At 41.4% G+C, this 17,402-nt stretch overlaps 1 protein-coding gene across 5 annotated transcripts in view; it reads right to left on the reverse strand.

The window, feature by feature from the left end:
* TENT4B (terminal nucleotidyltransferase 4B) overlaps positions 1-17,402 on the reverse strand; it is an 85,345-nt gene that overhangs the window by 21,448 nt on the left and 46,495 nt on the right. For all 5 annotated transcript variants that reach the window (XM_050774792.1, XM_050774795.1, XM_050774794.1 and 2 more), the window contains 2 exons: positions 3,688-3,811; positions 882-928 (listed from right to left, as the gene is read on the reverse strand). In XM_050774792.1, coding sequence (XP_050630749.1) covers positions 882-928; positions 3,688-3,811 — 171 coding nt within the window. The remainder of the gene's footprint in view (positions 1-881; positions 929-3,687; positions 3,812-17,402) is intronic.

Here is a 17,402-nt window from a genome sequence, read left to right on the forward strand (position 1 = left end):
CCAAAAGAAAGCCTCCAAGGCTGTGCATCAAAAGAGGTCTCATTTGAGAAGACTGAAACTGAACAAGAGTCCTGAAAGGCCAAGATCTTTCTCAGAGAAGAGATCTGTACCTGAATTTCTGGATCAGGATGCTGGAGCCATAACTAGTAGAATGAGTTCTTAATTTGAAAGCGAGAGTGAGAGAGTGAGTGAGTGAGTGAGTGAGACAGTGGGAACTCACATTCTAGAGGATATACAATCAGACATTTTATCATGAGACTACATTAACATCTGTGTCAGTGGGTTAAGTTATGGGACTGAGCAATACTCTGCCAGGTAGTCAATTTCTAAAATTAGTAACTAACTGATTCCACTGCAACATGATCCCTTTTCCATCTCTCTGTACCATCTACGTCTTGGAGATGTGAAGTGATATTCTACTTCAAGGTGAATCAAATTAAATGCTGGTAAATCCTTTACTTTTTTATTTTTTATTTTTATTTATTTATTTTTTTGAGACAGAGTCTCGCTCTGTTGCCCAGCCTGGAGTACAATCTCAGCTCACTGCAACCTCCACCTCCCGAGTTTAAGCAATTCTCCTGCCTCAACCTCCGGAGTAGCTGGGATTATAGGCGCGTGCCGCTACACCCAGCTAATTCTTGTATTTTTAGTAGAGATGGAGTTTCACCATGTTGGCCAGGCTGGTCTTGAACTCCTGACTTCAAGTGATCCGCCCTCCTCGGCCTCCTGAATTGCTAGGATTACAGGCGTGAGCCACCATGCCCAGTCCCATTTTTGTTTTATAAATTTGTTTTGTTTCTACTCCTTACAAATTTGACAGCCAAAACGAATACACTCTAGGAAAAGGTACAGTCCTTTAAAAGATTCATGAGTGTACTAACCTAGTAGGTAAATATAGTCCAGTTTTAAAACTTCCAAATATCTGGACCTGAAACAGAAAAAGAAGTTATTATATTGAGGTATCAGATAAAGTCACCAAGATATGGAGAAATGTCAGTTTTTGCTACCCTCTACTGGTACTTTTCGGTATGACAAGAGTATTTTTTTTTCTAACCCCGTTCTTCATGAAGTGGGCATTCTGTTTCACAAGCAGACATTCTGAATATAATTTCAACTTACCTGGTTCAAATATGAAACACAGAGACCAAAATACAGTTGTCCCTTGGTATCGGCAGGAGACTGGTTCCAGTCCCACTATGCCAAAATCTGAAGATGTTCGAGTCACTGCTATAAAATGGTGGAGTATTTGCATATAACTATGCGAGTCCTCCCATATACTTTACATCATCTTTAGATTACTTATAATACCTAGTACAATGTAAATGCTATCTAAATAGTCATTATACTATATTTTAAAAATAATTTGTATTGTTTTTATTGGTGCATTGTTATTTTAATAGTTTTTTTCTGAATATTTTCAATCCACTGTTGGTTTAATATGGAGGTGTGGTACTTAAGGATACAGAAAGCCAACCACAGGAAACTTCCAGAAGTAGTTCAGATCAATAATGTTCCCTCATTATCCAGAGACACAATCACAAATCCTTAATTTTTGTTCTCTGAGCAGGAGTCTTCGAATAGATTACTAAATTGGGATCAGACTAACTGTAGGGCAAGTGTGGGCCTTCAGGTCAATTCCACAGAGAACACCAGGCACCATGATTTTATAACATCGTGCTGTGGCATAAAACTGGGATGCATTCCACCTCAACCCATGGAGAACAGGGGAACTCAGGCAGAAATACGTATGCAGGTAATTGTAATAAAAAAGGATAGGCCGGGCACAGTGGCTCACGCCTTTAATCCCAGCACTTTGGGAGGCCGAGGCAGGTGGATCACCTGAGGTCAGGAGTTCACGACCAGCCTGGCCAACATGATGAAACCACATCTCTACTAAAAACACAAAAATCAGCCAGGTGTGGTGAAGGGTACCTGTAATCCCAGCTACTCAGGAGGCTGAGACAGGAGAATTGCTTGAACCTGGGAGGCAGAGGCTGCAGTGAGCTGAGATCATGTCACTGTGTCACTGCACTCCAGCCTGGGCAACAGAGCAAGACTCCATCTCAGGGCGGGGGAAAAGGATAAACAGTGAAACAAGTTCAACCTCTGAGGCGAGATGGACCTGGGAACCTAACCACAAGCTCATGTTCCTCATCTGTAGGTAGACAGATGATGGCTGGCTGGCTGGCTGGAGAGAGAGAGAGAGAGAGAGTCAACCTCCACCTAAGAAAGATAAGGGTTAAATTAGACCAGGGCTTCTCAATATTGGCATTTGGCAGTGGATAATTCTTTGTTGTAAGGGCCTATACTGCTCATCACAGAATGGCTGGCGGCATCCATGGCCTCTACCCACTAGGTACTAGCAGTGCATACCCAGCCAGGACAATCAAAAATGTCTCGGACATTGCCAAACGCCCCCCTGGAGAGCAAAATAACCACCAGCTAAGAACCACTGATTTGGATCACATAGGAGAAAGAATGTGACATATGGTCACTGTTCATAAAATATTAGTATCCTCCCCTTTTCCCTTTACCTACAGCGTCATATATATACTGTCATATACATGCAAGTTTTACATACAGTGAAACTTCCTTGTTTTGCCAATTGGACAAAAACACCACCCAGGACAGTGCCTAAAGAAAAGTTACAGAACACAAAGTAATGGATTCTATTATTTTGTTACTTCTTTGCATACACAAAATCATAAAACAGGCCCTCAAAGTGCCCTAAAAAGTGAAGTATTAACTTAGTACCAGTAACAGGCCAAGTGTGGTGGCTCACGCCTATAATCCTAGCACTTTGGGAGGCCAAGGCGGGCAGACTGCTTGAGCCCAGGAGTTCAAGACCAGCCTGGGCAACACAGTGAGACTCAGTCTCTACAAAAAAATACGAAAATCAGCTAGGTGTGGTGACGTGCACCTGCGGTCCCAGCTACTCGGGATGCTGAGGTGGATCACTTGAGCCCAGGAAATCAAGGCTGCAATGAGTCGTGATCGCACTACTGCACTCCAGCCTCAGCAACAGAGTGAGACCCCTATCTCAAAAAAAAAAAAAAAAAAAAAAAAAAAAAAAAAAAACAAAAGACTTGGTACCAGTAACAAAAACAACAAATAAGCCAAGAAGAAATCCCAAGCAATCATTTTGTTCACTGACTGGGAGCTGTCTAAAAGGCAATTAGCTGGTCTGAGAGAGATGAAAATGGCAATTTCAGGAAAGAAATAAGAAAAGACTTATGCCTGCATTAGCCACAAGTGACAAAATTTCGTACTTGACATTTTCATTCAGCTGTAAACAATTATATAATGTTTACTCTGGCAGGCTGGAACTAAGTAGTAATGAGGTTTTGATATATCATATCCAATAACAGACCACTACAACAATGAGGTTTGATTTGTCTTTCTTCTCTTTACACTAATAATTTCTAACAATAGCTTGCCTTTAGTAGTTGCTATTAGCACTACAAAAAAAAAAAAAAAGTTGTTAGTCATCCAATCCAATGAAAATAATTAGTAAGCCTCAAATTCTAAAGACTGCAGAAAATTCTTTGCCTTTAAAATTTAATTAGACCACAACTCTACAGTGCACTTCTACTTGCATGTGAGGACTAGCATGAGATACTAGCAGATAGGCCTCTGGCCCGTGGACAAGGACTGTCCCAAGCATAGGCTACCCAGGAAGGGACTCACGTCAGCGCTGGGCCAGAGCTCCTTAATTACACTCTCGATCCTGTTCACCACCTCCATCCGCATCTTCTCTTCCTCAGGTCTTGGAGACATGTATTCATAAAAATCACTGATTTCTTCATGCAGACTGAAGAAAAAAGCAGAAAAGTTAATATGAATAGGGCCAATCTAATGAGAAATCACTATCTTAAATAATCTTATTTAATTAGGTCTTATAATTCAGTTGATGACTACCTTAATTTTAATGTTATAACTCAAGATAAGCTAAAATGGGAATGTACAGAATTTAATCAAAAAAACCAAAATAATTAAATAACATTAAGAAATTTCCTGTGCAAAACACTTGCTGAGGTGCTGATGATTTAAATAAAATAAAATAAAATTTAAAAAGCATACAGCCTGGCCTCTGCCTTTCCACTTCTGATCTGATAGACACAAGAAGATACCGAATCCAGGCAAATTTCCTGGCAGTAGGGACTGACCCTCTTACCTCTTGGGGATCCATTCCTCACAGTAGCAAACAGTACATCTTTCATAATGTTTGCTCAGTGAATTAAGTGTCAAATGAACAAATCAGGCAGTGAACAACAGCAAAGTCTTGAAAAGAATGGCTGGTAGACAAAGGCTCCATGAAGGAGCTGAAGACTTCCAGAGCCTGCGAGGTACAGGGCAATCAGCCAGCTACAAGGGCTGTGGCAGGCAGAGTGGGAGAAGCATCTGGAGAGGAAAGCAGGCCCCAGTAGAGGGCAGGCTCTGAATGACTGACTGGCTAAGAGGTTCAAGCTTTCCCCCTGTGGCAACAGAGCTATTTAAATGTTTCTGACAGGGACTAGAGAGAGACTGACTTCAAAAATGCAGCATTTTAAGAAGATTAAACTGGCAACTATGCAAACAACAGACCAGCAAAGAGACTAGACTAGATGCAGGGAAAAGTCATGAATCAAGTTGCAGGAGGATTGGATGAAGGCCTAGAAGATGGTGGAAGGAAAGGAATGGGCTCCAGAAACAAAACACACACACATACCCACACCCTGTGGCCAGGCACAGCGCCTGGCTATCATAGTGGGGGGGGAGGCTAAGGATGCCTTCAAGGGCTGAAGCCTGAGGGCCTGGGGGAAAACTACTGGTCTGGAAGAAAGGACAAACTCACTGGGCTGAGCAATGACTTGAATGTAGTCAGGATGGGGGACAGAGAGAAAAGCAGCATCCCTTTCTAAGTTGGTGAGGCTATGAAGAGCTATAAATGGCTGGGAAGGGAAAGTGAAGAGGTCAGCTCACCTTCCCTAGAGCACTGACCACCCATGAGGACTGAGCCACGGAGGTAAGCACAGGGACTCTACTAACTGGGATAGACCAGGAGGCTCGGAGCAACAGGTGCAAAGCGCCTCAGGGGAAGGAAGGGGCAGAGGGGTTGGCCTGGGGCACAGCAGTGGGAAGGAAGGGCAGCCACAGCTTAACAGAGCCTTGAAGTAGGAGCATGCCTGCAACTGTGTGGCACCTTCAGGGCCCAGAGCAGGAAGCTGGAAAAACTGACAGACCAAAAATCGCTTTAGGGAAGGAAAAAAAAGTGTTTACATCCTAATCCCCAAAGGCTATAACTTGTGCTACAAGAAACTCTGGAAAGTGAAAATGTGACTGATTAAGCAATCCATAGTTCCTCCTTCTGATTTTTTATTTTTAGCCTAAGAGTCAAAAACCTTGAGTTCTAGACTCAGGTTCTGCCTGAGGGCAGCTGTGTTCCCTTTGACAGGTGACTGGCACTCTCAGGCTTCAGTGTGTCAGGTACAGCACACAGCTGGTAAGCAGGAGCCTTTTCAGGCCTTCAGTTTCAAAACCTGGGCCTTTCGCAGAGGATGATTTACAACAGCGTTCGGCCTGTTTGCTATGCAATATGTCACAAAAAGTGGATCTTAAAACTCCAGAGAGGTATGTAGGTGAATCCAAAAGATATCCCAGTGGGGCCATTTTCCTTGCTATGCCTCTGGGTACCTTCAGGACCTTCAACTTCTGTTTTGAAGTTGTGTTTTGTTTTGATTTGAGTTTCCCAGGTTTGATTATGTTCTCTAAGGTCTATATGGGAATAGCTGTTAGGAAGCTTACAGTTTGCTGTGCTCTTCTGCACAAGTCAGCTGGCAAAGATGAGGGCCATGAATAAACGACAGAACAACTGGACTGCTTCTTATCTTACTGCGTAGTCTGCAGTGACTGATCAGAGTTTATTCGTAGTTCTAAAACAGATCCATAGAAAAACTGCATTTTAACTAATGGGGGGAAGAAAACTCCTAAATGTGACTGCATCTATTCTGAAGGCCCCCTTACAAATTTTCTAATTCAAATAAAGGCAAAAAGTATTTAGCACAACTGTCAGTCAATATGAAGTCATAAGAAACTGATTAAGAATTCATTCTCTGGCCAGGCGAATGGCTCATGCCTGTAATCCCAGCACTTTGGGAGGCTGAGGCAGGCAGACTGCCTGAGGCCAGGAGTTGGAGACCATCTGGCCAACATGGCGAAACCCCTTCTCTACTAAAAATATAAAAATTAGCTGGGCGTGGTGGCGTATGCCTGTAATTCCAGTTCCTTAGGAGGCCGAGGCACAAAAATCACTTGAACTTGGGAGGTAGAGGTTGCAGTGAGCTGACACCGTGCCACTGCACTCCAGTCTGGGTGGTGGAGTGACATTTTGTCTCAAAAAAAAAAAAAAAAAAGAATTCATTCTTTAAACATTACCAAGTGCCTATGTTCAAGGCACTAGGAGAAAACTGGCTCATCAAACATGATCCTTGCCCTGGGTCACTTCCATCTAACAATGAAAAGGAACACTTATTTAATGTAGTTTTGTAGAACATAGTGCAATGCATATGTTCTGCACTATTCTGCCATAGGCAGCTTCCAGATGAATGATTCAGAGCTTTCCAATGATCATAGCTGCCCAGGATGGACTGGGTTGCCTTGTAGGTTAGTAAGGTCCCTGTCATTATCAGCATAAAGAAACCAGATGACCATGAGGCAAACAAAGGTCCAATAAAACGGTTTTCTGAACTTGGTAAAAAGTTGGAAAAGATTCTAAAATTCACTTTCAGTGATGCAATCTAGTGTTCTAACTAGCACATTAATTTGGGGGAAAATTATTATAGATTTGTAAGACAAGCTCTGAAGACTACCCTCAACAATCAATAGCCCATGGCACCACCTTCCTATTTCAGAAAAAAATGGTTCCACAGGTTATTGTATTTTGATTGATGCATATGTGTAACTATCAGTGCATATGTGCATCAATCAAAATACAATACAATTTGATTGACACATACTTGCAATCTATTTGTATTTTGATTGATGCATATTTGCAAAATGGAAGGGGGAAAGAGGAATACGGAAAAAGAGGAGGGGTATTAAAGCCAAGCCACACTTGCAAAGTCAGAAGAGGAAATCCAATCTCAGGTCTGCCAGGCTCAGTTTCTCATCCACACCAGGCACAAGCATCACTATCTCACCTATATGTAACTAGCTACATGTGAAATACTCAGAGAACAACCAGATAAAATATCTTGGAACACTGAGGAAATAAACTTCAAGTACAGATTTTAAAATAATTCTAACAGGCTCTATCCTTGGGACTGAGTAATTTTACTGGCACAGTGCCTTGCATATTCAGGCACTTAAAATACCCTGACGGGCTGGAAGTTTGTTTGTAGAGTGTGCACTGTAAGTCTGGCTCTCATTTGAGTGGCAGAGTGGAAGCCTGAGGAATTTTGTAGGCTTGCTTTCACATGGTAATATAATTTTATGCCTCTGAAAGCATTCAAGTACACAGAGAAAACTTCAGTTTGTCCCATGTTTGGATCAAAATTTAATATGATTTATGAGTAGGTACTGCTTGATGACACATGCCCAGTGTTACAGTTTCTCATATAAAATTATAAAATACATCATACTGAAGTAAGAATGATGAAAAAAGAAGTATAGAATACAACACTTCTGTGATCTGAACTCATATGTACCCAAAATATAGTGCCCTCTCTAGGATATCAGTGTTTTTATGTTAAAAGGAAAAGTGACTCAGGCATAGTGGCTCATGCCTGTAACCCTAGCATTTTGGGAGGCTGAGGCAGGTGGATCGCTTGAGTCCAGGAGTTCGAGACCAGCCTCGATGACATGGTGAAACCCCATCTCTACAAAAATACAAAAAATTAGCCAGGCGTGATGGTGCATGCCTGTAATCCCAGCTACTCAAGAGGCTAAGGTGGGAGAATCGCTTGAGCCCGGGAGACAAAGGTTGCAGTGGGCTGAGACTGTGCCTCTGTTCTCCAGCCTGGGCAACAGAGCAAGACTCCGTCTCGAAAAAACAAAAAAAAAGTTAAAAAAGGAAAAGTGAACAAGATCCCTGTTCACAAAGGAAAAGTCACATAAGAGCAATATGATGACATGAGCACCACTATATAACGGGAAAAGATGCCAAAAACAAGAGAGTAAGAGAAACAAAATTAATTTGCTGGGGTAAAATTTATATTAAAATCTCAAATTTAATAACAACATTTAATATGACAAGGAGGTGTCCAAAAAACATATTCCATATTTAAAAAATAAAACTCACAGGTAATTTAGGTTAAAAAAAAAAACAAAAAACAAAAAACCACTTCTGTTCTGAGGAAAGATCTGCTACAGAAAGGGAATCCAGCCTATCAAAATTATGTGAATTTTATAATGCTTGTCACAGGGTGGGAGGTTCAAGTTCTTTGGCTGGGAAAGGAAGAACCGTTTCACATCCTTCAGTTGGACCACCACCCTGGGCACGTTGTGAGTTGCTTAGTAGCTTCTGCACTCTCAAAACCAAAGGAAAGGTGGAAAACTCCCTTGTGCCTTCCAGGTCAACAGCCGCAGATGACCCACGGCCAGCCCCTCTGCTCAGCACCGTCCCCTGCGGCTCATCCATGCTTCTGTTCAGGGGTTATACTGCTTCCCAAGAGATACCTGCCCAGACATAGCATGTCTAAGCCCACCTCCACATCAAGGTCCTGTTTTCCCAGTTCCATAACTGAAGTCAGATCCCTTTAATTACCAACTTCAAAAAAAAAAAAAAGAAAGTAACACACACACACACACAAAATAATAATTACCAACTTCATCCTTACATGAAGGAACTAACAAAGTTCTATTCGATAACTGAAAATAACAGGACATCCCCCCACCAAAAAAAAAAAAAAAAATACATACATATATATATATATCTTTAGGTTCATGATATCCAATTTTGAAACAATATATTGAAAAGGCGTTCATATGCATGTGGGGAAGCATAAATTACTACAACCTCTCCCGAGGTCATTCTACTAACAAATGACAATGTTTATATAAATAATTTTTAAAATTTCCCTTCTCACCATCCTCCAGAAATATTTTCATGAGCGAACAAGGACATCTGTATAAGGATGTTTACCACAGGATTATTTAGGATACTAAAAAATTTAGAAATTGTATCAATGTCCATCAACAGGATCTAATTAAATAATCATAGAAGCACCCATTGACTGACTTTCTCTGACTTTCTCTTTATAGCCAATAACCTCTTTAAAAGAATGAAGTAAAGCTATATAAGCTGATAAAGATGTCAAATATGTTAAGTTGGAAAGAAAAAGCACAAAAAAATGTGTTCAGCAGAATCCCCTTTGTGTGCGTTAGACATGTGCAGGGGCAGGAGTTGTGGCTCATGCCTGTAATCCCAGCACTTTGGGAGGCTGAGGCGGGTGGATTACTTGACGTCAGGAGCTTCAGACCAGCCTGGCCAACATGGTGAAACCCCATCTCTACAAAAAATACAAAAATTAGCTGGGTGTGGTGGTGGTTGCCTGTAATCCCAGCTACTCGGGAGGCTGAGGCATGAGAATCACTTGAACCCGGGAGGCGGAGGTCACAGCATGCTGAAATCACGCCACTGCACTCCAGCCTGGATGACAGAGCAAGACTCCGTCTCAAAAAAAAAAAAAAAAAAAAAAAGACATGTAAACACATACACACAGAGGCAGATACACAACATGCTCCTATCTGCATTGCAAGGAGAACTGTCAACAGATATTACCTTAGGGACAGGGACTTTTGCCCAGTGGAGGGTACAGGCAGGAGAGTTAGGAAGACTTTAACTTTTTTTTTTTTTTGTATCTTTCTGTACTACTATAATTTTTTTTAAAAATCAGCATGTATTTGTCCGCTTTTCAAATAGTGATTATTGTCTGCTTGATGAGATTACAGACCAGGAGATTTGTTGTCACCTTTATATTTTCCCATGTGAAAAATATGGTTGTGAGTATGCATGTTCCACCTGCTAACCGGCCCTCTGCCCACCCCACACAGAACAGGGTCTATATACGATACTGTTAACAGTGATTACATCTGAAGAGGGACTGGGGGGGTCATTTTAAGAAAAATGCATACATGTTAATTACCACTGTATATTTTTAAAACAAGAACTTCATCATTAAAAAATTCATTAAAGAAAACACAAAGCAGAAACAATCTAATAATCTAGCTTTGCAGACACACTTCGAAAGAGGGTGACGTGAGTCGGCTGTGGAAGGAGCTCAGTGGTCAGCCTGTGGGCAATACTGATACCTGGGGACACAGAAGACCCCCAAATCCAGGAATGCAGTGACAGCACACACCAGTATATTTCGCGAAGTTTCTGCATGCCCAGCGCAGTGTGTGTGGTGAGTTTCTGCTAGTGTCTGGCCCATCCTTTCTGGGATTATTTATATACTCAAACATGTTGCAAGGCAGATTTCTGGAAGAATACACAAAAACTGCTAGCAGGACTTTCCTCTGGGGTGGAGTAGAGGTCTGAATTTGCATGATTTTGTACTGTTTGATTTTTTTCAAACCCGCCTAGACACCAAGAGAAGCGAGTGTCTTCTCTTGGGCCCTGGGGTGATGGCAGTGCAATCTGAGTGACATCTTCAGGAGACTGCAGATGGATCTTTACCAAGAAACTCATGCACACATCTAGCCTCCTGTACTTGCAGCTACCAGCTAGACATCCCTACAAAGATGTCACCTCACACTAAACAAGTTCAAAACACAACTGCCTGCCATTCTCTTAAATCGATTCCTACTCCTGTGTTTTCTTCCCTGAGTGGAAACTTCAGTCTTCCTTGGTTCATTTTCCTTCATCTACGGAGTCAAGAGGTTTCCAAATCCTTGTACCCGAAACCAAAAAACAAAACACTTCCAAATCAGATCCTGCCCCTCCACCTTCCCTGACCGTGCTTTGAGTTTAATTCTTTTTCTCTCTCAGTAGAACACTGTGGCAGCCTCCAAACTGGTCTCCCTGCCATGAGCCTCTCCCTTTTCTAGGCCATCGCTGCATGATTACCGAGGTCCCCTTCCTTAGCCTATCTGTGTCATTTCCATCCTCCTTATGGTAACACTGCCTACCTTTCCAGCCTCACTTACAAGAGCTTCCGAGCCCTCTTCTATGACAGCCCCACAGAACTGGACCGAGGCATGCCTTGCTTGCCTTTTCAAGAATCACCCTCTCACTCAGCTTTGGAGATCTCAAATATTAGCTCCTCTGTAAAATTCCCAGAGGCAGAATCACTTCAGAGCCTCCTGAGGGCTCCTGGAGCATGGCCAACCAGGCCTAGCCGTGGCAGAGCAGTGAGGCTTACAGGCCTCCCTATTCAGACTCAACTCTTCCTGCTTTGGGCTCTGTGTGCCCAGATGCAAGACTCAACACAGAGAAGCACCTCCTTAGGGAGGAACCTTCTGTTCACAGGGGAACATCTACCCACCCTGATGTCCACATAGTCTCAAAAGGGACGTGATGTTCCTTAAAATGAGATCCAAACCAGGATCCAAGAAAATGGATGCTCACACAATGTGGCTGAGAACTGACAAAACCAGAAGGAGGACAATTTGACCTAAGAACTATAGATGTCCACTGTCCTTAAAGAAGACAATTACACCTTTCAGAATGTAGCCAAAGGAAGTCTGCATGTGCACAGAGATAGGGCGATAAGAAAATATTCACAATGAACATGTAATTTTCTTTAAAAAGCCAAGGTTTACAAGTGGAATGCCTAAAAGCTTTACATTTTAAAGTCTGTACAATGTGCCTACCTTCTACAGTACTGATAACAATACAAGGTCACTTGAAAAAGGCCGTGCCTAAATAGGAAGCTCTCCAGTTCCAAAGCAGAAAGACAAAAAGCCTTCTCTCTCCTCTATTTGTAGACAAGAAACTTATTCACTCCCCTAAATAATTTGTACCATCTCCCAAGATTTAAAAAAACAAGAGAGACAGAAAATAAGATGTTGACATACAGATTTAAATACAGAAATACGGATTCAAAAGGAAAAAGAAAGAGCCCATATATCTTACTTTTATGAATGCTGCAGGCATTTACAACAGTGAATCATGGCTAAGGAATGCCATATTTGCTATGGTAACCCTTCCTTGGTTAGGACACGAGAGTAAAAGTACAGGGAATGGATACTCGTCTGTGTGTCCTAAATTACAGTTTTCATTTTTTTCTTCTTTTAAGAGGTACTCGTGCCTGCTTTCCTAGAAATTAGAGCATTCCTTTTAAATGCCACTGCCAGTTGCACTCAATTTCTGGACTACACTTTTTTAGGCCAATGTTTCAGAAGGATGGTTTTTCAGTTGATTTCCTCTTGGTCCCTTCCCACTTAGCTGCTATGAAAAGAGATAATGAAAACCACCCGATTCTCCCCAGGCCTCTTTCTTTTGCCACCCAGCCTTACTACTACTTTCAATTGATTATAAAGAGAGAACAAGAAAAGAAATCATTACTCAAGAGTTGCTTTATCAAATTTGGGTCAAAAATTATTTCCCCTTCCAATAAAATTTCTGAACTACCCAAACTACTCTTGAGTAGATCCAACCAAATTTGGGTAAAGTTAGGAAGCTTAAAGAAGAATGGTTGATGGTATTCTCTAAGATCAAATATCTTGCAACTAAAGCTTGATTAATAAATGTATTCCTCAAATGGGAAACCCTCAAATATCTGAGTGAAGAAAAAAAACAAAGCACAAATAAACAAAGCTTAATCTTTCCCTAGCTACAAGGTCCAAATGCCAATAAGAAGTTTGTTATATTCTTAAATATTAATAATGAAATATGGATGTGTTTAACCCGTGTAATCCCAATACCAAAACTTCATTTATATATTTATTTGTTGTTTACCTTTAGTGGAAGGGCTGGTGTTTAAGAATAGATACTAACCATTTGTAACATCTTTCCCTATGTTACAGTACAGGTAAAAGAAGCACAGAACTACCAAAGGGGCACCTTACATTCAAGGACCCCTACATATGAAAATTCCAGTATCCAAAATATACTAGCAGTGATTATTTGCTCAATAAATAATTTATATTAAATAGGACAAACTCCCAATGTGTATTTAAAATGTTTTAACTATTAGTAGTGATTATTTGGATAATGAAACTAGAAACAAGACTAATTTGGAGAAAAGATATAGCAACTTTCTTTTTCTGCACTGTTGAAATCTTTTGACCAAGTGCTGGTATTTTTTTTTTTTTAAGAGATGATGTCTCACTATGTTGTCCAGGCTGGTCTCAAACTCCTGAGCTCAAGCAATCTGAGCACCTCAGCCTCCCAAAGTGCTGGGGTTACAGGCGTGCACCACTGTATCCAGCCTTTTTTTTCTTTTTTTTTTAAATAGAGTCTCCCTCTGTCACCCAGGCTGGAATACAGTGGCTCACTCCAACCTCTGCCTCCAGGGTTCAAGTGATTCTCATGCCTCAGTCTCCCAGGCAGCTGGAATTACAGGTGTGCACTACCACATCTGGCTAATTTTAGTATTTTTGGTAGAGATGGGGTTTCGCCATGTTCGCTAGGCTGGTCTTGAATTCCTGACCGCAAGAGATCTACCTGCCTTGGCCTCCCAAAGTGCTGGGATTACAGGTGTGAGCCACCTTGGCCAGCCACTGCTGCAGTTTTTTTCTTTTTTTTTTTTTTTGAGACAAAGTCTTGCTCTATCGCCAAGGCTGGAGTGCAGTGGTGCAATCTTGGAGCACTGCAACCTCTGCCTCCCAAGTTCAATCAATTCTCCTGCCTCAGCCTCCTGAGTAGCTGGGATTACTGACATATGCCACCACGCCCAGCTAATTTTTGTATTTTTAGTAGAGACAGCGTTTCACCATGTCGGCCAGGCTGATCTCAAACTCCTGACCTCAGGTGATTCACCTGCCTCAGCCTCCCAAAGTGCTGGGATTACAGGTATGAGCAACAGCACCCAGCCCAGTGCTGGTATTTTTAAAAGCAAAAAAACAAAACAAAATTGATTCACAAAGAATCCATTTACATATACACCAAAAACATAATGTGTACAAATCTAGACTGACTTTTATGAGGTCCTATATTTTTTCAAAACTAAGAAATAAAAAAATAAATTCTGGGCTAGGCTAAGTGGCTCAGGCCTATAATCAGCACTTTGGGAGGCTGAGGGCTGGAAGATTGACTGAGGCCAGGAGTTCAAGACCAGCCTGGGTAATATGGTGAGACCCCCGCCTCTGCAAAAAATTTTTTCAAATTAGCAGGGTGTGGTGGTGTGCGCCTATGGTCCCAGCTACTCGGAAGGCTGAGGCAAGAGGATTGCTTGAGCCTGGAAGAAGTTGAGGCTGCAGTGAGCCATGTTCATGCCACTGCACTCCAGCCTGGGCAACAGAGTGAGAACTTGTCTCAAAAAGATAAAAATAAAAAAAAAAAACACAAAAATAAAGCAAAAGACAAGTATTCAAAATAGACAAAGAACTCATACTATTCAACAATAAGAAAATAAACCCATTTTTAAAAATGGGCAGAAGACCTAAACAAAGGCCTCACTAAAGAAGATACATATATGATAAGTAAACATATTAAAAAGACGCTTAATCTCATACATCACTAAAGAATTGGAAATTAAAACGAGTGAGACAGTATTATATACGTAATAGAATATTCAAAATCCAGAACACTGACACCACCAAATGCTGGTGAGGATGTGCAACAACAGAGACTCTCATTCATTGCTGGTAGGAATGCAAAATGGCACGGCCACTTTGAAAGATAGATTTTTCTTTTATCTTCTATTTATTTATTTACTTATTTTTGCTTCCTTACCCTCTGACTCATTTTTTTTTTTTTTTTTTTTTTAAGTCAGGGTCTTGCTTTGTCACCCAGGCTGCAGTGCAGTGGTATGATCACAGTTTACTGCCACCTCCAGCTCCTGGGCTCAAGTGATCCTCCGGTTTCCCAAGCAGTTAGGACTATAGACACATAAGACCACGACCAGCTAATTTTTAAATTTTCTGTAGAGATGAGGTCTCACTATGTTGCCCAGGCTAGTCTCAAACTCCTGGCTTCAAGGGATCCTCCTGTCTCAGCCTCCCATTATGCTAGGATTACAGGCGTGAGCCACCACACCCAGCTGGCAGTTTCTTAGCAAACTAAACATACTTTCACCATATAATCCAGCAATTGCACTCCTTGGTATTCACCATAATGAACTGAAAACCAATGTCCAAACACAAAAAAACCTACATAGAAGTTTATAGCAGCTTTATTCATAATTGTCACACTGGGCACGGTGGTGTATAGCTGTAATCCCAGTTACCCAGGAGGCTGAGGAGAGGGGTTCATGTGAGCTCAGTTGTTCAGGAGACCAGTATCTTAAACACAATCACACCCTGTCTCAAAATTTTTTTTTCAAATTATCAAAACTTGGAAGCAGCCAAAATGACCTTCAGTAGGTTGAATGGATCAACTGTGGTACAACCATACAATGGAATATTATTCAGGACTAAAAAGAAATGGGTTATCAATCCAGGAAAAGACATGAAGGAATCTTAAATGCACATTACTAGACAAAAGAAGCCAACTGGAAAAGGTTACCTGCTGTATGATTCCAAGGGCATGACGTTCTGGGAAAGGCAAAACTATGGAGACAGTAAACAGACCAGTGTTTGCCAGGGGCTAAGGGGAGGGATAAATTAATAGGTGAAACACAAAATTTTTAGAGCACAAACTGTGTCCAGCACCCTTTATTGAATGTTCCATCCTTTTCTCAATGACTGAGTAAGTAAATGCTGCTCCAGTCTGCCCAATGGCCTGTCCCCTTACTCCCCCACTAGTAATTTTACCACCCCACACACTCTCTTTGGGAAACAATTCCTATCCCTACTATTCCATGTGATTCTGGTGAAGCTGCACTGCAAAGCCAGTTGGCAGTTCAAGGCAGGAACAGCCATGGGTGGCCCCCAGTTAGTGTAGCATCCCCATCGTCATGGGCCAGGGATGGGCACATGGCCCCAGCACCCCACGTGGTATCTTCCTTAGGACTTTACACACTGACTCTAAGGAAGGTCACTTCCCTCTTTGATCTCAAGCTATAAAAATAGAAGACTGGAAGTATCAAAAAACCACACCTCCTTTCCTCTGGCTGCACAAAGGAAGCCATTAGCAACAGGAGAGAATGGAGCCAACCCCAAAAAGAATCAAAGTCAGGGGGAGACAGGCACTTGAGCTTTCTCTGGAGTCACTAAAGCAAGTACCACCTTTGCTTAAGCAATTATGAGCTTATTTACCTTGCACCTGAAAGACTCCTGATTCACACACAAAGACTTTGATTATACATACTCTCACGGATAGCTAGATCAGGTCTTAAGTGTTCTTTCAGATCTATGGCTATTTCTGTCTATTCGAGGACTCAGATTACCCTTTAAAATTCATGTAAAATCTATAAGTAGTTGATAGTACAAAACCAATCGTCTTCCAAACTCATCTTTAGTTTTCAAAATGTTCTTGGCTATTCTTGCCTGTTTATTCTTCCAGATGCTCTTTAGAATCATTTTAACAAGTGACTCTCCCACCCTCCCCACAAAAAAAACAGTGGGATTTTAATTACATTAATCAACACATTAATGAGTTGATCTGACATCTTCAAGTTGTTTTTTTTTATGCAACTCACTGTAAAGATTTTTGTATTTTCTTCACTTTTCTGGCTTTGTTCTAAATTATCTTAGGGATTTGATGCTCTAGTAAGTGAAATTCTTTTTTCTTTTTCTTTCCTTTTCTTTCTTTTTTTTTTTTTTTAGATAGAGTCTTACTTTGTCACCCAGGCTGGAGTGCAGTGGCATGATCTCAGCTCACTACAACCTGTGCTTCCTAGGCTCAAACAATCCTCCAACCTCAGCCTCCAAAGCAGCTGGAACTACAGGCGCGCACCACCGCACCTGGCTAATTTTTTTGTGGAGACGGGGTTTTCCATGTTGCCTAGGACGGTCTTGAACTCCTGAGTTCAAGAGATCCACCTGTGTTGGCCTCCCAAAGTGCTAGGATTACAGCCACGGGCCACCGTGCCCGGCTTCTTCTTTTTTAAATTATATTTTCTGTCACATATTACAAATATTGACTTTTGCATGTTTATTTTGTAACCAAGCAGGCAGTTTTCTTGCCCTACTACATTGGCTAGAATTACTAAAATAAGATCAAATAACATGGTGAGGGCAGGCATCCTGTCTTGTTATGGATTTAATGTGTTAAATCAAGTTTAGCCTAAAACTGTCTCCTTACTTATTTTAAGTTTGATCTACAGGTTTTTCCATCCATAGTGAACTATAACCTAAATGGAGATGTAAAGAGACTGGAACCTGCTCTTGTGCCAATCACTGGGTTTTGGCCAATCAAAGGTGGCCAACTGTTCAAA

Source organism: Macaca thibetana, chromosome 20 (assembly GCF_024542745.1).
Source record: "Macaca thibetana thibetana isolate TM-01 chromosome 20, ASM2454274v1, whole genome shotgun sequence".
Lineage (NCBI taxonomy): Eukaryota > Metazoa > Chordata > Mammalia > Primates > Cercopithecidae > Macaca > Macaca thibetana.